The sequence below is a fragment of the Pseudophryne corroboree genome, chromosome 5, assembly GCF_028390025.1.
Source record: "Pseudophryne corroboree isolate aPseCor3 chromosome 5, aPseCor3.hap2, whole genome shotgun sequence".
Lineage (NCBI taxonomy): Eukaryota > Metazoa > Chordata > Amphibia > Anura > Myobatrachidae > Pseudophryne > Pseudophryne corroboree.
In genome coordinates, this window is record NC_086448.1 from 753,156,436 (window position 1) to 753,182,468 (window position 26,033).

General features: G+C 48.2%; 1 protein-coding gene across 3 annotated transcripts in view; it reads right to left on the reverse strand.

Moving 5' to 3' along the window:
- Nucleotides 1-26,033, reverse strand: part of CPQ (carboxypeptidase Q) — a 1,143,103-nt gene that overhangs the window by 251,818 nt on the left and 865,252 nt on the right. For all 3 annotated transcript variants that reach the window (XM_063924160.1, XM_063924158.1, XM_063924159.1), the window contains one exon: nt 7,680-7,791. In XM_063924160.1, the coding sequence (XP_063780230.1) occupies nt 7,680-7,791 (112 nt within the window). The remainder of the gene's footprint in view (nt 1-7,679; nt 7,792-26,033) is intronic.

A 26,033-nucleotide genomic window follows, 5' to 3' on the forward strand; every position in this document is an offset into this window, starting at 1 on the left:
AGGCACGGGAGGCAGTGCCTCCCCTGTCATTAATGATTAAAATAATACAAAGATACTTATGACACATATTCTGTGTCATAAGTATCTGCTGTAGCATTTACATTATTTTAATCATTTCTACTTTATAAAAAAAAGGTTTTGTTTGCGTTTCAGAGGCACCGCTCTCGGTGCCTCCAACTAACAATGTGAAACAGCCGGAAGTGGGGGGCGGGGCCGATCATCATGCAGGAAAAGCCCACTACAAAAATCTCTATAAGCGGCACCTACTGGAAGTGCCGCTTTGTCACGCCCCTGTCACTGAGTTATCTATGATTGGCCAGTGGCAGTGCCCCCACCCCCATGAGCTAAGTTTTTTTTTTAAATTATTATTATTTACATATGAGGCCCGCCCCAAAAGCCCGCCTACCGGCAGCTACGCACATCAACAGCAGTCCTACGAACGGAGGGGAAAGTAGGGCAGCGCGGTTCCGGATTAAGTGGGGAGCTGCAGCGCAGGGATGATTCTGCTCGTCCGCAGAATCCACCGTCAGCAGCAGCACTCCCAGAAGCGGCGGTAGAGAGGAGAGAGAGCTGCTGCTGGACGCAGAGTCTGGAGAGCAGAAGAATCATCCCCGACTCCTGCAGGCTGAACTAGCGGCTTCATGCTCCTCTCCTCCGGTGGCGCCAGTGACAGCGCTGTGTAGCCGACACTGGGGGATGAGACCTCATGATCTCTCATCCCCTGAGAAGGCGACGAGGATTGAAACACCACTGCGGGGGTCGGGACTCTGGAGCTGGATTCTAAAAAGCCTGCATCAAGGTCAGTCAGAGGGGATGGGGGGGGCTGGGGTGTCGTCAAACTGGGGGGGGGGGGGGAGCGGTGGTGTTGTCAAACTGGGGAGGGGGTGGGGAGCGGGGGTGTTGTCACACTGAGGGGGTGGGAGCGGGGATGTTGTCACACTGAGGGGGTGGGAGCGGGGGTGTTGTCACACTGAAGGGGTGGGAGCGGGGGTGTTGTCAAACTGGGGGGATCATTGCATATATTTTATGAGGTGGGAGTGAAAGGTTTATTAAATATATATTGGGTGGGAGGTTTATTAAAGATGACGGGTGGGGTTGAGGGGTCCACTAAATATATAAGGGGAGAGGGTGTACATAAGGAGCCATGCTAATTGCGTCTCCATCTGTTTATATACAAAGACTCGCCACTCATATCAAACAGTCCCGCGTCCTGGGTGCCCTCCAATGCAGGGGTTAAAGAAAGAGTGATCTGGCGTCACTCATGGGGCGGGATGTACTAATGTACATCGCCGCCCTGCGCCACGATGCTGATCGCATATGTACTAACATATGCGATCAGCATTGCGGAGGACAGCTCTTCCGATAAGAGCTGTCCTCCGCGATGCACAGCGGCAGCCTGACTTCCGGGATTCGGCCCCAGGAGTCAGTCTGCGCATGCGCGGGGTGACGGGGGCGGCCGCAGGGCATGCTGGGAGGGATCCGATCGGATCCCTCACACAGCGCCGCGGAGAGAAGCCCATAGGCTTTTATGGACTATCGCCAGCTAAAGCTGGCGAACCCCGCCGCGGCGCTGACCTGCCGGACGTGGGTTAGTACATCAGGAAAATGCAGTAAACAGGGGGTTTACCGCATTTTCCGCTTAGTACATCCCGCCCATGGTCACAGTATAAATAATGTTAAGGCGGTTACATCTGAATACTTCTCAATGTTTAAATTTTATGAAAAATTTTCAGTTATAAAATTGAAACACTGAGAAGTTTATAGGTGTAACCGCTTTATCAATATTTATACACTGACCACGAGTGCTGCCAGATCACACTTTGTTTATATTATATATATATATATATATATATACATATTTATATATATATATATATATATATAGGACTTGCACAGGAGGCGGAGGCACGGCGGGCACATCCAGAGGCACGTTGCCCTGGGCTCCCTGAAGGCTTAATCCATCCTTGTGGCAGAGATCTACTCTCCTCTCTCTCCTCTCTTGCTCTGGCTCCAACAGCCTGCGGTGCTCTCACCGACTAGCACAGGCCGCGCAGCCCTGTAGAAGTGGAATTGCTGGAGCAAGAGCAGCCCCGCCATAGGGAGCAGGTTTGGTAATTCCTCTCTCTGTTATCGGCGTGGGCCGTGGCTGGCTGAGATTGGCGGGCACTTCATTTTGACATGGGCTAAGCTCACCCATGCTGTATCGGGGACCCAAGGCTGTACTGCATATGTTGTATGCTGTATGCATACTGCTGATAGAGTGGGACAGTAATGTGCTCTCCCTAGTATCACCCTTTCCCAGTCACCCTCTACTGTCACCCACAGCTGGCATCAACTGCTGTCACGCTCTCCCTGTCACCCACAGTTGGTACCCTCTCTCTGCCACCCACTGCTGTCACTATGTCACTGTCACCCTGTTCCTGTCACCAGCTCCCTGGCATCACCCTCTCCCTGTCACCTACTGCTGTCACTCTCTCCTGGCATCAACCTCTCCCTTTCACCCACAACTGGCAGCCTCTCACTGTCACCCTCTTTCTGTCACCAGCTCCTCTCCCTGGCATCACGCACTGCTGTCACCTTCTCCCTGTCACCCACTGCTGTCATACTCCCTGGCATCACCCTCTCCCTGTCACCCGCACAATGGCATCACCTTCTTCCTGTCACCCACTGTATCTCCCCTGCATCACTGTCTCCCCATCACTATCTCTCTCCTGTCACCCTCTGCCTTTCCATCATCCTCTCCTCATCATATGGCCACACCCTCACTGCAAGGCCACAACCAGTTTTTTTGGAGCACGTGTGCCTGCAGCGCATGCAGGGACAGTGGCGGTAGCAGCAGGGCCGGTTCTAGACCTTGTGGCGCCAAGGGCGAAAGTTACCTTTGGCGCCCCCCCTACCCCCAAAAGGCAAAAAAGGGTTAATGCGCACCTACGGCGCGTGGCAAAACATAGGGGCGTGGCTTCATAGGGAAGGGGCATGGTCAGTTGTGCCTCCAGTAGAGTTGTGCCCCCAGTAGCTGTGCCCCCTGTAGTTTTGCCCCTAGTAGATGTTCCCACAGTAGTTCTGCCCCCTGTAGCTGTGCACTCAGTACAGTAGATGTGCCAGTAGTAGTTTTGCCCCCTGTAGCTGTGCCCTCAGTAGTTGTGCCCTCAGTAGACGCTTACAAATAAAAATAATAATAATACTCAGCAGCCCCGCTCCTGCTCCCCGACTGCTGCTGATATCCTCTGTCTCCGGCTGCCGCTCCTCGGATCTATGGGAGAGACGTCATGACATCTCTCCCATAGTGCCACACACTGCACAGACACTAGAGGTCAATTATGATCTCTAGAATCTGCAGCCGCTCCCACAATGCCGTGCGGTGCGTGATGACGTCAGGCGCACCGCACGGCACCAGTAGCAGATCTTGTCATGGCAGAGGTGGTGGAGCCCTCAGGACAGCTGCGCCTCGGGCAAAAAGCCTGCTTGCAATTGGCAAGAGCCGCTACTGGGTAGCAGGCATCAGCTTGGAGGCGGTAGCGGGCATCGGTGGGACTCTGCGGACATTATGGCTGCAGTGCCTCACCAGCCACTGACCTCACCGCACGCCACTGCTGTACTGTACTACTATAATTATATACTGGTGGTCCCCAGTCCCCACAATGCAGCACACTGAGCACAGATATTTGCAGCACACTGAGCACAGATATGGAGCGTTTTCAGGCAGAGAACGTAGATATTTTCAGCACACTGAGCACAGATATTTGCCGCACACTGAGCACAGATTACGGAACTTTTCAGGGAGAGAACGCAGCCACGTCCTCTCCGTTCAATCTCCAATGCACGAGTGAAAATGGCGGTGACGCGCGGCTCTTTATATAGAATACGAATCTCGCGAGAATCCGACAGCGGGATGATGACGTTCGGCCGCGTTCGGGTTAACCGAGCAAGGCGGAAAGATCCGAGGCTGCCTCGGACCCATGTAAAATAGGTGAAGTTCGGGGGGGTTCGGATCTCGGAGAACCGAACCCGCTCATCTCTAATTACATGTAGTTAAAAAAAAAAGTTTATTTTATGTCAGTAGTTTCCAAAATGAGGTGCCTCGGGAAAGGGAGGGGGGTAAGGGGGGCATTGCAGTGGTGCTGTAGTTTGGTGGTCCAGGACCAATTTAAATTATTTATACTTAATTTAATTGGCAAAACCAGTCCCTCACCACATAACTGAACCTAAGGATGACATATTATAAACACAATTTACTTCATTTTATATTTTTTTCTGAATTTCTCAATAAGAAACTTTGGCCTAGGGGTGCCGTGAAACTAATCTGATACTCTACGGCAGCGATTTTCAACCGCTGTGCCGCGGCACACTAGTGTGCCGCGAGCGGTCTCTAGGTGTGCCGCCGGCAGCCAGATATGCTCCCCACCGCTGCCCGCCAGAGAGATCCGTTGCCGCCCGCCAGCCAGAGACCCGCCGCCAGCCGGAATCAATAGCCGGCTCGGACAGCGCTGTGCAGTGTGCAATTCCGCGTGTGTGACTCATAGGTCACGCACGCTACGTCTCATTCCTGCCTGGAGTGCTCTCCCGCCCGCCCACTGGCCACTCCACGTCCCATTCCTGCCTGGAGAGTATGTCCGTCCGTTCACTGGCCATTCCACGTCGCATTCCTGCCTGGAGTGTCCGTCCGTCCACTGGCCACTGCTGCTCCTCCATCCATGCTGTCATCTCAGCGTTACAGATGCAGGTTTTATATTTAAAATAAAAAATGTATTTATGTAAGCAATGTTTGGAATCACTGTGGGGGGGGGGGGATGTGGGTGGCAGCAATTATTATTGGGGGCAGTGGGTGGAATTATTATGGGGGGCAATGGGGTGGAATTACTGGGGGGGCAATGGGGTGGAATTACTGGGGGGGCAGTGTGTGGAATTACTGGGGGGAAAGTGTATGGCATTATTAAGGATTAGATATGTTTTACCGACAAACGTGATGTTGGCTGTCAGTATACCGATCGCGGCATCCCGTCAGTTTAATTACTGTGGGGGCCAATGTGTTTTTTTTCCCCGTGGCGCACTGATGGTGTGCCTTGGCAATTTTAAACTCTTATCAGTGTGCCGTGAATTGAAAAAGGTTGAAAATCACTGCTCTAGGGAGTCATGATTCAAAAACGTTTAGGAACCACTGGGCAGGACATTCAGCATGTGGAAGAATGCTTAAAGTGGTCCTGGAGTGGTGGTGGAACTCCCCACCCTCATTAAGCAGAGCCAGGAACAGTGCTAGGGATTAGGCACTCCCTCTAGTTGCAAAACAAAAAGGGGTGTGGCCTCACAAGGATGGGTGTGGTCACACAATAGTACCCCCAATTCAGATTACGCCTCACAGTAGAACAATGTTAGGAGGCAGGTCCCTCCTCCACGCCTAGTGCCATCATTCCAGTGATAATTGGGACGATGACGCTGGCCACTAGAGAGCAAAGACTCTGGCACAGTGCCAGAGTCTTTGCTTTCTATGTGCTGTACCATCTTCCCGAAGAGATCGGGAAGATAGCGCCACTGCCACTCGCATACTGGGGAGGGGTAGCAAACTGGGGCCCCTGCCAGGACCCTTCAACAGCCCCTCCACCCATGCACGTCTTTTGGCGGTTTAGGGGTGTTTTTATAACAACATGGTGACGACACTGTAGCACAGAGATTTTCAACCTTTTACAACTCGCACCACACACGAGATTTAAATATTGCCAAGGCACACTCCAATATACTGGTGATGCATGGTGCAGTTGCATGTCCTAGGATGTCATGTCGCAGCATCTCCATAGGTCACACCTGAGCCACATCTGGGAAAGCCAGAAGAGCCCAACGCTGCCCGGGCCCAAAATTAGGACTGGCTCTGCAACCACTAAACCTACCAGTTGACCGTTCCAGGGCCTCAGTAGCGGCAGCACACTGACAGGCCTGGCTCTGCTTCTATGGCGGCACACCTGGAGACTGCTCAGGACACACTAGTCTGCCACGGCACAGTGCTTGAAAAACACTTATATTTTTTTCTGAATTTCTCAATAAAAAAGTTTGGCCTAGGGGTGCCGTGAAACAAATTCTGATACTCTAGGGCAGGCATGTCCAAACTGCGGCCCTCCAGCTGTTGAGAAACTACACATCTCAACATGCCCTGACACAGCTTTAGCATTCTCTGACAGCAAAACTGTGTCAGGGCATGCTGGGATATGTAGTTTCACAACAGCTGGAGGGCCACAGTTTGGACATGCCTGCTCTAGGGAGTCATGGTTCAGAAAAGTTTAGGAACCACTGGGCAGCACATTCAGCATGCCAAAGAAAGGATTGCACATTCTGCTTTTAAGAACAATCTGCAACCCAACCTGATTAACCCCCCAAGTCCCGCCCAGCATTGTGATCGCAATCTATTTGCACTCGCATCGCTGAACAGGGAATAGCAAATACCCCCTATATATGCAGTCGCACCGCCACCATTTTCTTTAACAGAACGGCTGTGTGTGACATCACGCAGCCGCCCCAAAAACGGTCTGGCCACCGTTGAGGAGGACAAGTGTTCAACTCTGCCCCCTGAGTGACCCCCATCGCCGAGAAAGCTATTCTTCCGGAGAGGGTGTTTAGGAGGCGCTGCCATTCCTCCTGCCATTTTGCCACGCCCCCTTCACCCATTCTTGGCTGCCCTGTTTACAATCTGTCACACAAGCTTACAGCAATGGCAGGTTCTTCTGTCGCAAAAGTAAGTCTATATGCCGGCACACTGAACAAGATTTAAATATTGCCAAAGCACACTCAAATAAAATAGCAATGCATAGTGCAATTGTGTGTCCTAGGATTGTCATGTCGCAGCTTCTCCATAGGTAACGCCTGAGCCACATCTGAGAAAGCCAGAAGAGCCCAACACTGCCCGGGCCCAAAATTAGAACTGGCTCTGCAACCACTAAACGCACCAGTATTGATCGTCCAGGGCCTCAGTAGCAGCAAAACACTGACGGGCCTGGCTCTGCTTCTATGGCGGCACACCTGCAGACTGCTCAGGGCACACTAGTCTGCCACGGCACAGTGCTTGAAAAACATCAGCACAACCAACAATATGAGTTTAGTGAATAACTACTGAGAATCTGCAAGCAGTGAAACAAAGACACCCAAGGACAGAGCCGGCCCTAACCAATATGATGCCCTAGGCAAGATTTTGGCTAGTGCCCCCTAGCACAGCCGCTAGTTCTGCAGGAGATGCCTGGCATGAGTCAGCTGGCAGCTCTGCTAACGTCGGGTGCCTTTTGTTTATGAAAATGCATCATATTATTTGCATTACTATGTGGCTAGGATGCACAAGCAGCTTCTGCTGATTAAAATGATATGTTGCATGCCTATATTCTGTGTGCGACTGTGGCTGTATCTGCATACGAAATGCTACATTACAGTGATTTCCAGGAATACACTGCAACGTAGCATTTTGTATGCAGATACAGCTGCAGTCACAGACAGAATATAGGCATGCCGCATATCATTTTAATCAGCAGAAGCTGCTGGTGCCCCTAAACATACCAAATGCCCAAGGCATTTGCCTAGTTTGCCTATACCTAAGGCCGGCTCTGCACAAGGACACGTCTATTATCAACAAGTAAATTCTATGCAGAATAAACCAATTATGAAGAACCTTTTCAGTTTAGAACAGCATAATCATAAATATTTACCAAGGTCGTTAATAAGAGACAGGGCTTCCCAAGAGATAAAAGCTCCACCACCATCATCCATGGCTCCTTGCCCAACATCCCAGCTGTCCAGATGTCCGCTGACAATCACAACCTAAGACGTAGAATAGATAAATAAAAGATTGTCACGTGTTACATTTTCGGGTTGTTTTTTTCAGAACTTTTATTTATCAGGACCCATCTGTTCTGAGTTTAAAAAAAACAACAAAACAACACAATATGTATTCAGTATAAACATGAACGCGATGAATACATTTTTATCATCATTGTTGGACACCTTGCAATATGTTGTACAAGATTCCTGGCACTAGAAGCCAGTTGCCAGTTCCTAATGGAAACGGGAACAGATACTTCGAGAGCCGGAAACTCAATGTCTCGTGGTGGGTGTAATTCCTAATAGGGTTATAAAAGACATTTGGACAGAAATGTCTTTGAGTGGCTTGATGAGGTCATAAAATTCTGTCTTTATTATTATTATTATTTTTTTTAAAGACTGGACTACTTTAGAAAATTCTGCTGTAGTACATGACTTAATTACAGTATAGAAATGTGCACGTTTTACAGAGAACCCCAGTGGAGACTTTAATGGTACACAGAGTTTTCCTGGATGAGTACAAATTGTCTGATTATAGAAACAGACTGAAAACAGCCACACAATAGTACATATCTAGCAGGGATCCGGTCTTTAGGTCGACTGGACTTAGGTCGACACTCATTAGGTCGACAACTAGGGGTCGACATGCATTTGGTCGACAAGTTCTATAGGTCAACATGGTCACTAGGTCGACATGTACAAGAACGACATGGAAAAAGGTTGACATTAGTTTTTCACATCTTTTTTCTTCATTTTTGTAAAACTTTTTTTATACCTTACGATCCACGTGGACTGCGATTGGAATTAGTAACCTGTACTGAGTGCAGCGGCAGCGGAGAGAGGCACCTTGCTTTGCTCGCCATGCGAGGGGACACGGTGCACTAATTGGGGTTCCCGGTTACTTTACGAAAAAAATGACACCAAAAAGATGAGGAAAAAACAACAACAACAACAACAACAACTAATGTCGACCTTGTTCAGGTCGACCTAGTCACTGTCGACCTAATTACTGTCGACCCTATGATCCACACCCTTCTAGCAATAGATGTCTCAATGGGCTATTTGTTTACATTAGTATTTGTTATAATAATTTATGAATAAATTACCCATGTTAATAATACCATGCGTATGTTTCTCTACAGATATAAACACATATTGCATTTATGGAATTCTTTAAATGAGCACTAAAAACCTACTAATAAACACATAATAAACACATAATAAAGACAATACGATTATCTTTCCAATCTGGCTGGTTGGAACAAAAATCTAGTAATGCATGGTAATCCAGATAAATCTGATAAATCAAACGGATTTAAGCCAATTTGTCTGAACGACCGTTTTTGTCTATTTTTCCAGTGAATGGGAACAAATGGTAGATGGACATTTATTTACTCCCATACATTATAAGATTTTCTTTCCAACCACCCAGATTGGACAGATAATCTTAAAGTGTGTACCCATCTTAAACAGCAATAGCCCCTAAACCTGTTTGTTATGGCTCATGTATCAGCAGTTACAGGTGCCTGAAGGAATATCACCAGGGCCACGAGATCCACGGCCATAGGAGGAGCTTAAATATTCATTAAGTTCTTTTTAAGGAGAACGGTATTTAAAACTAGAGATGAGCATGTTCGGTTTACTCGGATTTACTCGGTTCTCAAAACGGCATCTTATTGGCTCACGGATGTCACGTGTTTTGAATAGCCAATAGAAAAAATCCGGATAAAACCAAACTGGCGTTAAATCCGAACTTGCTCATCTCTATTTAAAAAAGGCATGGGGAACCTTTGGCCCTCCAGCTGTTGTTGAACTACACATCCCAGCATGCCCTGCACCAGTTTTGGCATGGCCAAATAGCAAAACTGTAGCAAGGCATGCTGGTATGTGTAGTTCAACAACAGCTGGAGGGCCGAAGGTTCCCCACCCGATTTATATCTAGAAACATTTTTCATACTTTGAGAAGTGCAGCACATTGGGAGTAACATTTATCTTATTAAGACAACCTGTATAGTCTCTTATCTGAACAGACATGATGGCCCTTTTATCATACGATAAATGGTAATAAATGGCGCATATGGTAAATGGTGCTCCAGCCAATCAACTGCCAACTGCCATTTATCAAACACATGACAGTTGGAAACTGATTGGCTGGATCATCATTTATTATATAAAATGAGTGTTAAAACTTGTTGATTATGATAAAACTCATTGATAAATGGGCCCCATGGTTCTGACCGCATCAAATAAATACATTTACTGTACAGTATGTACGTAATACAGTAAAATGCGTGCAGAAGTGGGGTGGAGGACATCCTACAGTTACATTCACACATCTACAGCAATGCTTCATAGGGGTGTCAACAACATACACTTTATACAAAGTGATGCGTCAGAAGAGAGAGTCTATGACAGTGGTTCTTAACCTGAGTTCGATCGAACCCCAGGGGTTCAGTGAGTCAGTCTCAGGGGTTCGGCGGAGGTGTCTGTCCATTCCGTTCGCCAGGGTTGCCAGGTGCATTAATATACTTTTGGCATTTAAACAATACTTTTATGGTATTTTCAATGTTTCACCATAAGAAACTGAAGGCTATTTGCGAATGGCAAAAAATGTCAAACATGGCACCAGCCCCGGCGCTACCCGCTCAGCAAAGGGATGCAGTGCAAGTAGGCACCAGGGAGGAGAGGCGCTTTCCCTGTACTGCATCCCCCCTGCTGCGCCTGGCCTCCCTGCTGCTGCCGGCTGCTGTTCCTGTCACTATATGACAGGCAGTGGCGCCGGCAGATTAAAGCCTCCTCTCCCCTCCTGTAACAGTGACTAACTGATCGGACGAAGGGGGGTGGAGCTACATGGGTGAAAAGGGGACAGGGCTACACGGGACCAGAAGTCTGCAGCACCACAGAGGACATGCTGCTCCAGATCCTGCCAGACAGACTGATAAGTAAGTGAAGGGAGAGAGAGTGTGTGTGTGAGTGTGTGTGTACGTACGTACGTACGTACGTGTGAGCATGTATGTATGTGTGCGAGGGGGCAAAATGTGAATAAACTGCACTTCTGTGGGCGATATTTGTAAGCTGCGCTACTACTGGGGTGTTACGTGTAAGCTGCGCTACTACTCGGGGCGTTACATGTAAGCGGCGCTACTACTGGGGCGTTATTATTATTACATTTTATTTATAAGGCACCACAAGTGTTTCGCAGCACCGTACAAAGGACAATACAGGGAGACAAAACTTAGCATTACAGTAAATAAATAAATAAATAAATAAATAAATAGAGTACAGGTAACAAAGAGCACCACAATTCTCAAGACATAATACAGCTAAGATGTAAGTAGTGAGGGAGTGATCATCATATTACTAGGGGCTGGTGGCCATAGATGGAGATGAGCCTTTACCAGCAGGAGAAAAAGCGAGTAAAGTTGGACGCTGAGTAGGGGAGAGCTGCAAGTGAAATGTGTCGAGAAGAGGGCTTAGATAACAAGAGGAAAGAGGGCCCTGCTCTGAAGAGCTAACAATCTAGTGGGAAGGGTCGACAGACAGATGACATGAGGTGCAAGCAAGCGGGAGGTAGCCTGATGGCAGTATTTAAGCAAAGCTGAGATGTTCAAAGCATGAGGTAGGGAGATGGAGGAGCGGCCTCAGGACTCGGTTATGCGTCGGGAGGGTACGCTTTGATGAATAGGTGGGTTTTTAGTGTCCGTTTGAAGCTTTGCAAGGTCGGGGAGAGTAATGGAGCAGGGGAGTGCATTCCACTGAAGAGGTGCAACACGGGCATATTCTTGAACTCGAGCTTGGGAAGCAGTGACCAGGGTGGTGGAGAGGCGACGGTCATTGGTCGACCGTAGGGGGCGGGAGGGAGTATGAAGGGAGAGGAGGTTGGAGATGTAGGGAGCAGTGGAATCAGAGATGGCCTTATATATGAGGGTGAGGAGTTTGAAGAGGATTCTGTAGGGGAATGGGAGCCAGTGTAGATTTTGTCGAAGGGGAGTGGCAGACGTGGAGCGGCGGGAGAGGAAGATAAGCCTAGCTGCAGAGTTCAGGACAGATTAGAGGGGAGCAAGATGGGAGCAAGCAAGGCCAGTGAGGAGAACATTGCAGTAGTTGAGTCGTGAGATGACCAGTGAGTGGATGATAAGTTTAGTTGCACTCTGGGAGAGAAATGGCCTGATGCGAGCAATGTTGTGTAGCTGGAACCGACAGAATTGTGTCAGAGCTTGGATGTGGGGTGCAAAGGAGAAGGAGGAGTCAAGAGTGACGCCCAAGCAGCGGAGTTGGGGAACGGGGGAGATGGTGGTGTTGTCAACAGTGATAGAAATATTAGTAGGGGGTGTTGCTCTGGATGGGGGAAAGATGATGAGTTCAGTTTTGTCCATGTTGAGCTTCAGAGAGCACTCAGACATCCAGGAGGAGATTGTGGAGAGGCAGCTGGAAACCTGAGAGAGGACAGAAGGGGACAAATCAGGAGAGGAGAGCTAGAGTTGTGTGTCATTAGCATAGAGGTGGTATTGAAGGCCAAAGGAGTTAATTAGCGCACCCAGGGAAGAGGTAAACAGGGAGAACAGAAGGGGGACAAGGACAAAACCCTGAGGGACACTAACAGGAAGGAAGGAAGGAAGGAAGGGTGTGAGGTGGTGCTGGAGGCAGACACAGAGAAAGAGCGGTTAGTGAGGTAAGAAGAAAACCAGTTAAGGACAGTGCTAGAGAGGCCAGCGTTTTGGAGTGTGCGGAGGAGAGGATGATCCACAGTGTCAAAGGCAGCAGAGAGGTCCAGAAGGATGAGCAGAGAGAAGTGGCCCCTACTACTACTGGGGCGTTACGTGTAAGCTGCACTACTACTGGGGGCGTTATTTGTAAGCTGCACTAATACTGGGGGCGTTATTTGTAGGCTGCGCTAATACTGGGGGCGTTATTTGTAAGCTGTGCTACTACTGGGGTGTTACGTGTAAGCTGCGCTACTACTGGGGGCGTTACGTGTAAGTGGCGCTACTATTGGGGCATTACGTGTAAGCTGCGCTACTACTGGGGGTGTTATGTATAAGCGGCGCTACTACTGGGGTCGTTATGTGGAAGCGGCGCTACTACTGGGGCATTATGTGTAAGTGGCGCTACTACTGGGGCGTTATGTGGAAGCGGCACTGTCCCTTTGTAAAGTATGGGAGGGCGCAAATTTATAGTTCGCAGGGGGACGCCGAACACCCTAGCACCGGCCCTGCATGGCACTACCTGGCAGCCCTGCCGTTCTGCCCACTCGTATGATCCGTGACGTCACGTTCAGCATGGCCATCATTGGCTGCTCGTTTGGCCTTGATATTTGTGCTGCAGGGAACTTGGTGCGCACCGTAGTCGACTTGTAACTGTCGTGATTGTACGTCATTTGTGATTTCCTTTTTAATATTCCAATCCCTTCGTACTATGTCGAGCACAATAAGAAAGTGGTCGGACAAATACGTACAATATGGATTCACGTGTATAACGGAATGTGATGGAAGTCAGCGTCCTCTGTACATGATTTGCAATGCCAACTTGAGCAATTCTAGTCTAGCACCAGCAAAACTAAGGGAACACTTCCTAAAGCTGCATGGAGATGGGAAATACAAGAACACAACGCTTGCTGAATTCAAGGTGAAGAGAGCCAGATTTGATGAAAGGGCTACTCTGCCTGTTCTCAGCTTTGTACCCATCGACAAACCGAGCTTAACAGCATCATATGAAGTTGTGTACCTGGGGGCTAATTCAGACCTAATCGCTAGGCTGCGTTTTCGCACAGCGGGCGATCAGGTACAAACTGCGCAATTGTATGCACCGCAATTTGCAGGCGCGTGGCACAGGTACAAAGCAGATCGCCGCTCGGCTATGGGTTTGTGCGACGGATCCATTCGCATGGGCGTTCGCAAGGAGATTGACAGATAGAAGGCGTTTGTGGGTGGCAACTGACCGTTTTCTGGGAGTGTTTTAAAAAATGCAGGCGTGTCCATGCGTTTGCAGGGAGGGTTCCTGACGTCAATACCGGTCCTGAACAGGCTGATGTGATCGCAGCGGCTGAGTAAGTCGTGGGCTGCGCAGAGACTGCACAAAATCTGTTTGTACAGCTCTGCTACACATGCGATCGCACACTTGCAAAGCTAAAATACACTCCCCTATGGGTGGCGACTATGCGATTGTAAGACTGTACAAAAACCCTAGCGAGCGAACAGGTCTGAATTAGGCCCCTGATTGCAAAGTAGGGAAAACCACACACCATTGGTGAAATACTCGTAAAACCAGCTGCGTTGAAGATGGTGAATATCATGCTGGGAAAAGCTGCTGAAAATAAGTTGTCCCAAACTCATCTTTCAAATGACACCATCAGCAGCAGAATAGATGACATGAGCAATGACATCTTCGCTCAAGTACTGTAGTTGCAGACCTGATTTCAAGCCCAGCAAAATTCAGCCTCCAACTCGACCAGACCACCAATGTTTCCAATCTAAGCCAGCTTGTTGTATTTGTGCACTATGTGAAAGACGACATGATAAAGGAAGATTTTTTATTTTGTAAGCCTCCTACAACAACAACAACTAATACCCCTTTTACACTGGGAGCTTCTGGTCATTCCCGGGATATTTCCCAGGGCACATTCCCAGGAATGACCCTTTTACATTAAGTGGCCCGACCCGGCATATTGCCGGGTCGGTGACGTCACCGCTGACTCTACCGGAGGCGGTGCTTGGAGATAATCTTCTCCAAGCACCGCCTCCTCCTATGCAGAGAACGGGTGCCGGGACGCCTTGACCCGGTATACCCGTTCACACTGCACAGCTTCCCGGGATGGTCCCGGATTCAACCCAGGTCGAGACCTGTGTTAAAATCCCGGAATGCTCGTCTTGGGAAATTCACGTGCAAAATCCCGGGATAAAATTGTCAGTGTAAAAGGGGTATTAAGGCAGCTGACTTGTGAATGACTTCTTCAGAGACAACGATCTTTCGTGGGATATGGTTTCTGCAGTTCGTTCGGATGGAGCTCCAGCCATGCTGGGACAAAACTCTGGTTTTGGTGTGCTGGTGAAAGTCGCTGCACCACACATCATTGTTACACACTGTGTTCTGCACAGGCATGCGTTGGCAACAAAAACCTTGCCCCCAAAACTGGCAGATGTGTTAAAAATTGTAGTGGTATGTGTGAACTGTGGGCCTAATTCAGACCTGATCACTGCGGTGTGTTTTTGCACAGCTGCCGATCAGGTCTGAACTGCGCATGCTCTGTCTCAGCCGTGCGATCGCCTCTGCCTAATTGACAGGCAGAGGTGGTCGCTGGGCGGGCCGGCACCGTTTGGTCGCCGTTTAGGGGGGTGCTGTCCGGGCAACGCAGGCGTGCCCGGGCTGTGGCAGCTGCGCGACCCTCACAGCGACGAATAGCTCCTGCTAGCACGCAGGAGCTGCGCTGGCAGGGAGCTAGTCTTCCAGTACAAAGGCATCGCCGATGCTTTTGTACTTGTGTGGGGGAGTCGGTCCTGACATGCGGGGCGGACTAGCCCTGTGCTGGGTGTCCCCCCGCATGTCTGTGTGACTGATCGTAGAAATTTTAGCACGTCTACAATCAGGTCTGAATTAGGCCCTAAGGGGGTCATTCCGACCCGATCGCACGCTACAGTTTTTCGCAGCCATGCGATCGGGTCCAGAATGCGCAGGTGCGTTGCTGCTCGGTGACGGGGAACGCCAGGCAGCAATTGTTCTAACGAAGATTTTGATCACAGCGGCAATCGCAAGGTGACTGACAGCGGGAAGGCGTTCCGGGGTGGCAACTGACTGTTTTCTGTGAATAGAAAAGGAAAACGCAGGCGTGCCCAGGCGTTTGCAGGGCGGGTGTCTGACATCAATTCCGGGACCTGACAGGCTGAAGTGATTGCAGCGGCTGAGTAAGTTCAGAGCTACCCAGAAACTGCGTTCGCACACTTGCACAGCTAAAATACACTGCCCCATAGGCGGCAACTATCTGATCGCACGGGCTGCAAAAAGTTGCAGCGTGCGATCAACTCAGAATGACCCCCTAAGTGCGAAATAGTGCTCCGAAGCACCGCATCTTGAAAAAGAGCTGTGTAATGAAATGGGCTCTGAATTCGAGGTACTTCTGTACCATTCTAACATTCGGTGGTTATCCAGGAAGGAAAGGTGCTGAATCGTGTTTTCCCATGCGTGTGGAATTAGCCCTGTTTTTGCGAGAGCACCAACATTGTCGTGCAGATTGCTTCGAAAATTCTGAGTTCATTCTCATTTTGGCGTACATGGCCGATATCTTCGATGCTCTCAATTACCTCAATCAACAGATGCAGGGGGGTGGAGTCAACATTATCAAAGCGGAAGAAAACCTGAAGGCTTTTAAAAAAAAAATGCCATTATGGAAACGACGAACAGAGACTGATAACTTCGCAAACTTTCCCCTGCTGGATGACTGTGTAAGATTGAAGATGAGTTTGGAATCAGAGACATTCCTGTACCTGGGGAACTGAAGCAAGCAATTGCCATGCACTTAGATGAGCTCGCAAAGTCTTTCGATGGATACTGTACTTCCCCGCCAGAGAGTTATATCCAGCATGGGTGAGACAGACGTTCACATTTAGTGTTGCGACAGCAGATGTCAATGATGAATATCTCGCCGAAATCATTGAACTTCAGCAGAACCAGGTTCAACAGCAACTCTTCAGAACAGCAACCCTCTCAACGTTTTGATGTCACCAAATCGTACCGTACCCTCTTACTGCTAAGAAAGACCATGAGATACTCATACCGTTTGTTACAACATATCTTTGCGAGCAATCCTTTTCGAGGATGGTAGACATAAAAACGAAGAAAAGGAGCAGACTTTGTTGCGAAAATGAAATGAGAGTGGCCCTTGCCAAGGTGAAGACGCGCATTTCTGAACTTGTCTCTAAACGGCAACATCAAAAGTCACATTGATATGTAGTAAATATTCATTGAGTTATGTTTTTGTGTGATATTCATGTTTTGTTGGTCTTTTTCTTTGAACACAGTGATTTTATGTGATGTATGGTTCATTTTGTGCACTAATAAAAGATATATCTCTATGTTTTGAATTAGAATTTTTTTACATTTATTTTTCCAACTATGAAGACTTTGGTGAATGCACCACCAACAAGGCTAAGAACCACTGGTCTATGAGTTTCACTTATTGTCAGCGTTAGTACTGTAGATTTAATGTAACATGGATTTAACAGTAACAAATGCAGATCTATGACTACTTTTAGAGGGATTTAGTTGGCATCCCGGTGTTCAGGATACCGGCAGTCAGAATGCTGATGCCGGATTCCTGAATGTTCAGGTGAAACTCAGAAAATTAGAATATCGTGCAAAAGTTCATTATTTCAGTAATTCAACTTAAAAGGTGAAACTAATATATTATACAGACTCATTACATGCAAAGTGAGATATTTCAAGCCTTTATTTGTTATAATTTTGATGATTGTGGCTTACAGTTGAAGAAATCCCCAAATCCAAAATCTCAGAAAATTAGAATATTACATAAAATCAATAAAAAGAGGATTTTAAATACAGAAATGTCAGAAATATATAATCATGCATATGTACTCAGTACTTGGTTTGGGTCACTTTTGCATGAATTATTGCCTCAATGCGGCGTGGCATGGATTCTATCAGCCCGAGGCATTGCTGAGGTGTTATGGAAGACCAGGATGCTTCAGCACAGTAATCCCATGGTTATTTAATCAGGTTTTGGTAAAAAAAAAGGTGCACAAGCAGCTGGGATGACCACAGCCTGGAGAGGATTGTCAGGAAAAGGCCATTCAAAAGTGTGGGGGAGCTTCACAAGGAGTTGACTGAGGCTGGAGTTAGTGCATCAAGAGCCACCACACACAGACAGATCCTGGACATGGGCTTCAAATGTCGTATTCCTCTTGCCAAGCCGCTCCTGAACAACAAACAATGTCAGAAGTGTCTTGCCTGGGCTAAAGAAAAAAAGAACTGGTCTGTTGCTCAGTGGTCCAAAGTCCTCTTTTCTGATGAGAGCAAATTTTGTATCTCATTTGGAAACCAAGGTCCCAGAGTATGGAGTAAGAATGGAGATGCACACAATCCAATATGCCTGAAGTCCAGTGTGAAGTTTCCACAGTCTGTGTAGATTTGGGGAGCCAAGTCATCTGCTGGTGTTGGTCCACTGTGCTTTATTAAGTCCAGAGTCAACGCAGCCGTCTACTAGGTCATTTTAGAGCACTTCATGCTTCCTTCAGCTGACAAGCTTTATGCTGTCTTCATTTTCCAGCAGGACTTGACACCTGCCCACACTGCCAAAAGTACCAAAACCTGGTTCAATGACCATGGGATTACTGTGCTGGATTGGCCAGCAAACTCATCTGACCTGAACCCCATAGAGAATCTATGGGGCATTGCCAAGAGAAAGATGAGACATGAGACCGAACAATGCAGAAGAGCTGAAGGCCGCTATTGAAGCATCCTGGTCTTCCATAACACCTCAGCAGTGCCACAGGCTGATAGAATCTATGCCACGCCGCATTGAGGCAGTAATTCATGCAAAAGGAGCCCACCCAAGTACTGAGTACATATACATGATTGTACTTTTTAGAGGGCTGACATTTCTGTATTTAAAATCTTTTTTTTATTGATTTTATGTAATATTCTAATTCTCTGAGATTTTGGATTTGGGGTTTTCTTAAGGTGTAAACCACAATCATCAAAATTATAACAAATAAAGGCTTGAAATATATCACTTTGCATGTAATGAGTCTATATAATATATTAGTTTCCCCTTTTAAGTTGAATTACTGAAATAAATGAACTTTTGCACAATATTCTAATTTTCCGAGTTTCACCTGTAAGTATGCCGGGAAGGGTTAGGCTGTGGGGGGGAGGGTTAGGTTTATGCTACAGGGAGGAGGGAGGGTTAGGGTTAGAGGGATACGGTCATTAGGTCAACACCACTTCGGTCAACAGTCATTAGGTCGACAACTGTTGGTCGACATACATGTACTAGGTCGACAGGTCAAAAGGTCGACATGAGTTTTTCACTTTTTTCCAATTTTTGAACTTTTTTTATACTTTACGATCCATGTGGACTACAATTGGGAACGGTGTCCTAGCCGAGCGAAGCGAGCCATGCGAGGGGACACGGTGCACTAATTGGGGTTCCCAGTCACTTTACGAAGAAAACAACACCAAAAAAGGTAAAAAAAAACCTCATGTTGACCTTTTCACCTGTCGACCTAGTACATGTCGACCAAATGACCATGTTGACCTAGTGATCCTGTCGACCTAATGCATGTTGACCAATAGTGGTCAACCTAATGACTGTCAACCTAACTTGTGACGACCCAACGACCCATACTTGGGTTAGACTGCGGAGAGGGAGGGTTAGGACTAGGGTTACCTGCCTCCAGCACCCCTGTCAGGAATTCAAGCAGTCGGGTATCGGATGCCGTTGTGTCGGTATACTGATCGCCAGCATCCTGACTGCCGGTATCCTGTACCCAACCCCTTTAGAGGTATCAATTGCTCTGACGGGATTCCTTCTACTGTATATGGTAATAAGATTTCCCGTAGTAGATGCACAAGAACACACCTGCAGCAATAGCTTGGTTGGCTAAAGACCCATATGGTTATTTGCCTTCTCAGTCATTCCGACCCGATCGCACACTGCACTTTTTCGCAGCGGAGCGATCGGGTCGGAACTTTCGGGAATGAGGAAAGCGGTCGCAGCGGCGACCGCAAGAAGATTAACAGGAGGAAGGCGTGTTGGGGCGTCAACTGACCATTTTCTGGGAATGGTCCAGCAAACACAGGCGTGTTGAGGCGTTTTGAGAGCGGATGTCTGACGTCAAATCCGGGACCTGCATCGCTGGATCCGTTGCAAATGGTAAGTAGGTCTAGGGCTGGTCTTGTTGTACATTAATTTTTTTTAGCATAGCAGGGCTGCACAAGCGTTCGCAGCCCTGCTATGCTAAAATACACTCCCCCATAGGTGGCGCAGGTTGATCGCACGAGCAGCAAAAAGTTGCTACGTGCGATCAACTCGGAATGACCCCCATAATGCCACCATTGGTAACAGGTGTTTATAACCCGCTATGAGATTAATAAAAACTGAAGCTCAACAGCAGGGGGCGACAGTACTACTGTACACTGTCTATTCTTCTCTGAACATAAAAAAACTGAGATGTTAATCCATATATTGCATCATAGGTGACAATGGATGAGGACAGGACTTCACCTTCACCAAATACGTAACTGTACATTTGTCCTCTGGATTGCAGCAATTTTTAAATATGTTTTAATGCAATGGAATTCTCTTATGTTAGAAAAGGATCCGATATAATACAAAAGACATAAAAATGTAACATAAATAATAAGAAAAGTATAAAAGGAAAATATGGAGCAGGGTTGCCAACTAGGCAGTCAGGGAGGGAGGGCATGCATGACATCACATGGGGTGTGGCTAGGGCATGGCTAAGTTGCTGAGACAGCACAGGGGACGTGGAGCTTGCGGTCACGTCACTGTGGCCACACCCCCGCTATACAGTGCTGATATTACAGGCACTGTACAGTGGGGGGACGGGGCTACAATGACGCGATTCAGCAGGAATCACGTCATCGGGTCCCTTGGAATACACACTTGTGCTCTGCAAGTAGGCGGTCAAGAAGGGTTGCGGGGAGCTTCGGCACTGCGGGAGACTTGCCCACCTTTCCGGGGGGCCGGGAGGGGCACCCAATTTTCAGAAGCCTCCCGGCCATTCCAGGAGGTTAGGCAAGAATGATATGGAGCAAGGGAGAGGTAGGAACAAAGCGGAGCGACCGCCCACTGCCCAACAGTCGCTACCAAACAGAAGTAACATTATAACTGGATAAGAAGATCGGCAAAGACAACCTGGTATCACAGCATAATGTAGAACAATACAATAAATCAATGCTGAATTTGCTGTGTGACCTGTATATGCAAGGTATTGATAAAGGTTTCCCAAACGGAAAAAACTTTTAAGTTCTTTGTTTTTTTAAGTAAAGAGGTTTCCATCCAGTCCATCTTGAACACATACAATAATTTATCCATACATTTGCACAGAAGAGGGGGAAGTGTATCTATTGCTGAAGAATGCATTTTCTCGCCAAGGCTGAGAGTATCAAAAGTAACTGACGGAAAACCCTGTGATAACTGTGTTGTCAAAATTCCAAAAACAGCCACTCGGGAGTTAATGGCAAATAATTCCAAAAGAGTAAATTGTTTAATTTGAAACCAACATTTCTTATTGGGAGCAACCCCATAAGCAATGACACAGGGAAGCATCTAGTCTGGCAGTGCAAAATGAACTTTTAAACTTTAAAGATAAAATAAATAGCTTAGACTACATAGATGTAGTAAAAGTGCGCAATAAGCTGTAATAAAGCTTCATTGAGATCAGAAGCAGCAGAAATAAAACCTAAACGGGTCACTCGACAGGACCCACACATACTGTAGCTGTAAAACACAAATTAAAATGCACTAGAAGGGGAGTCAACCTAAGGAGGAGACAGTGGGGTTGGAACAAACTGACCTTATCTTCTGTACTATCTATTTTTATGGTCTGTCTTAATTAACTGAAGACAGCCAAGTTATTTCATACAGCTGAAACGAGACTTTCTACCCTCTGACATATTAAAGTCATGAACACTGACTGCCCAGCTTGTCTCAGGCTAAACATTTGCATTAAAGTTGCTTAAGTTTCATAACTGAAGTTCTGCTCAGAGTGCCTCTTTCTATCAATTTGGCAATCGTTTATCCTGGCCTGGGTCCACCGCTGAAGCATCCGTGTCTCTGAATTAAGGTCTTGTTTTGCTGCGACGAGCATTAAATATAAATACTTGTTTTGCCACTGTACATATCCTGTTTAATGGTTGCTGTATGTGTGACAAGGCTAATATTGGTTTTACACTGAGATCCTGATTTTAACAAACAGGAAAGCAAATGGGTCACTTGTTTTGAACTGAGCAAGTATCCCAGTCTTTGGGAATGGATTCATTCTGCAGTAAGCACATTACAGCGCCCTCAGGAAGCAGGAGTAAAGCTGGGTACATACACACACATACCAATCCCCTACAGAACAGACTCCAGATCAGATTGTTTATACAATCCTACAGCAGACCGGCTCACAGATTCTACATCCAATCCATGGCCCTCATTCCGAGTCGTTCGCTCGGTAATTTTCTTCGCATCGCAGCGTTTTTCTGCTTAGTACGCATGCGCAATGTTCGCACTGCGACTGCGCCAAGTAATTTTGCTATGAAGATAGTTTTTTTACTCACGGCTTTTTCTTCGCTCCGGCGATCGTAATGTGATTGACAGGAAATGGGTGTTACTGGGCGGAAACACGGCGTTTTATGGGCGTGTGGATAAAAACGCTACCGTTTCCGGAAAAAACGCGGGAGTGGCTGGAGAAACGGGGGAGTGTCTGGGCGAACGCTGGGTGTGTTTGTGACGTCAAACCAGGAACGACAAGCACTGAACTGATCGCAGATGCCGAGTAAGTCAGAAGCTACTCTGAAACTGCTAAGTAGTTTGTAATCGCAATATTGCGAATACATCGTTCGCAATTTTAAGAAGCTAAGATTCACTCCCAGTAGGCGGAGGCTTAGCGTGTGTAACTCTGCTAAAATCGCCTTGCGAGCGAACAACTCGGAATGAGGGCCCATGTCTTCACACTTGTCCAATTTTTCAGCAGACCTCCAATCTGCGTCTGCTGAAACAATCTGCTGAATAAATAAATTTGTCTCTTGTACTCAGAGATTGCTCATAGGGAACCTGACCAGTTACGGTCTATCTTGGAATCTGCCTGGAAAAGGCATTTAAAGACCTTAGGACTTTTTCTAGTTTGGTTACCCACCCTGATAAGATCATGACATCTCTTGGCTCATTGAGACGACAAAACATCCATTTAAAATGAATTCACAGAGCTTATGGGGGTCATTCCGACCCGTTCACACGCAGCGGTTTTTCGCTGTGGTGCGAATGGGTCAGAACTGCGCATGTGCAGCGTGCACATTGCGCACGTGCGTCGTTGCCTGGCGACGTCCATCACCGGGCAACGACGTGCACAGCGAAAAAAGAAGACGCAGTGCCGATCGCAAGAAGATTGACAGCGGAGAGGCGTTCCGGGGCGGATACTCACCGTTGGATGCTGTTTTCGAGGAGTGGTCGTCCGAATGCAGGCATGTCCAGCCAAACGGAGGGCGGATGTCTGACGTCAAAGCCGGGAGGAACATCGCTGGATCCGTCGCACAGGGTAAGTAGCTCCAGCCTTACTCTTCAACTGCACAAAACTTTTTTAACTAAGCAGGGATGCACAAGCGAACGCAGCCCTGCTAAGCTAAAATACACTCCCCCATAGGCGGAGATTAGTTGATCGCACCAGCAGCAAAAAGTTGCTGGCTGAGATCAAGTCGGAATGTCTCCTAGACACAGTGTAAGTATATGGTTGTGGGGGAGATTGGTCAGTAACCAAAGTGTAATGTAGAACAGTCCATAATTACATCCATAATATCTTGTTGTGCCCAAAAAACAAACACTTTTGGAATAAAGGGCTACTATTTGTTAATCATACTATTAAGACTAAGCTCCACTAGTAACTTTGGTTTTTGGCCATTTTGACATATGGCAGGCTAATTCTGCTTAGCCACAGTTACAAAACAAAGTCATTTTGAGTGAATGGATAAAGGAATCCTTTACTTCCTAAGGGGGGCTGAAAGCAGGGTTGCCACCTCATGCATTATCGATTCCAGAAGATCCACCCCCTCCCCCCCGACACCAAGCAATGGAGTCAGTAATCTCCGTCAGAAAAAGCGCTTTCAATGCATTTATTAATTACATTACAGTTATTATTTAAATGTACTCACCTAGGCTAGTGCGGCACTAGTAGTGCACAGGCTGGCACTGTGTCTGCTGCGCTGAGCGATACTGGGCACTACTAGTGTCGGTGAGTACATTTAAATAATCTACTTAGATCAGGGTTGCCTACCCTCCCGCATTCCGCGGGAGTCTCCCATTTTTTACCTGACCCTCCCGCTGCCCCGCTAAACCTCCGGGTCCTCCCGGTTTTTCGGTACTGACCGCCGAAAATGCGGTCTGCGCATGCGCGATCCGGAATGACAGGGGGCGGGGCCTGAACCACGACGTCATGAAGTGGATCCTCACATTCCCGCCCACGGTAGCTCATTTCAATAACATGAAGCCCATATAATGACGTCGTCCGTGCAGGCCACGCCCACAGCAGATTGCAGTTTTGCGAGTCCTGAATGATGGGGGGTGTGGGCCGCACGGACGACGTCACGATAAGGGCGGCATCTTATTTAAATGAGCCACAGAGGACGGGGAGCAGACGCCGGCATTTAAATTAAGTCAAGAACATCCCCGGCCTCATGACGTCGCGCCGCGGTGCAGACCCGTGAACTAAGTCAAAGCGGGCGGAAATGAGTGGACTGGAGCAGAACAAGCCGGCATTTAAATAAACGACACCCACCGCATGACGTAATGGTGCTGGCCCCGCCCCTTGTCATTCTGGACTCGCACATGCGCAGATTGCATTTTTGCGAGTCCCGAATGCTGGGGGGTGTGGTCCGCACGGATGTCACGATAAGGGCGGCATCTTATTCAAATGAGCCACAGAGGACGGGTATGTGGGGAGCAGAGGCGGGCATTTAAATAGTCAAGAACATCCCCGGACTCATGATGTCGCGGTGCAGACCCCGTGAAATGAGTCAAAGCGGGCGGGAATGTGGGGAGCAGAAGCTGTCCTTTAAATAAACGACACCCACCGCATGACGTAATGGTGCTGGTCCCGCCCCTTGTCATTCCGGACTCGCGCATGCGCAGATTGCATTTATGTGAGCGCTGAATGCTAGGGGTGGGGCCTGCATGAGTCACTTCAACAGCTGAATCGAGGACCCGGTGGAGGGGGCGGGGCTTAATGACGCGATTATATGCTAATTGCGTCATTGAAGCTCCGCCCATATGCAAATACCCCCAATAGCGGTATTTGCTTGTGCGGTGGGCAGGCCTAATGACGTAATTTGCCCGGCCCCACCTCCGTCGCCGCCCACCTGCTTCTTCTCTCCGAGTATCTCCCTGAGAGGGGAGAAGAAAAGTAGGTAAGTATGACTTAGATCACACACTCACTGTTACGTTCCTGATGCTCAGAACTAGAAAGATGTTGTGAAGTGAGTCCAGAGCACCAGGACGTGACACTGAAATAGGGATGGAACGGGAATAGCCCCTAGCACCCTACCTCCGTTGTTTTACCCGTGTGGTCAGTTCACGCCTGAGTGACTATGGTTTCTTGGGCCCACGGCAGCCGCGTTTGAAGGACGGATTAGGTCTGCCCAACTCCGATGCCCCCAGGTCTTAGAGTGAGACAAAGCGTGAACCGAGACAGGATAATAACAAGGGGACCTCTAACTAAAGCAAACAGAAGCTAGGGGCTACTAACTACCCTAAAACTAAATATATGTGCGGCATGCCGCCAAAGGAAAAGAACTACAAAAGATACCACTGTCCACTCCCCCACATGGCACCGCCGAGTTCCGGGGAGGATAGTGAAAAGCGGAAACCTCCGCAAAAACCACCAATACAAAAATAGTACCAAAAGGACTAAGCGGCCTAGGCCGCAACACGCGGCAGAAGCCGCTACTCACGAAACCGGGAGAGAACCCCAACAAACGAGAACCCCCAGATGACTGCAACAGGTTCACTTGAACAGGAAGGATTCCCAGGACCGGCTTCAGAACTCCAGGACTCAGGAGCACAGGGAGCAGGATCGACCAGATACAGCTGACCAGGAACAGACGTTACAAGGCAGGAACAGCATACAGGAAGCTATCACCGGCGTCTGTGCAGGTAGTGAGGGAGAATATAACAGGGAGCCTTCCAATAGCTGCAGCGAAGCTTAGTTAGTAATGTTGTGCAGCTGCCCTGCTGCACGACCAGAGCTAACAGGTGTATTGATTGATAGGAAGCAACGGGGAATGCGGTTCGTCTGTGGCGTCCCCGTTGCTAAGAGTCCGGCGGCTAAGCGCGCACGGCGTCCCAGCGTTGCCAGGGACCCGGCGGCTCAGCGCGCACGGCGTCCTGGCGTTGCTAGGCGCCGGGCAGGAAGGGAGGTGCGGCGGCCGTGAGCGGACCGCGGCACCTAACACTCACACAGTAACACCCAGCTTGTGCTTCACAATCACACAATAACACCCAGCCTGTACCTTAC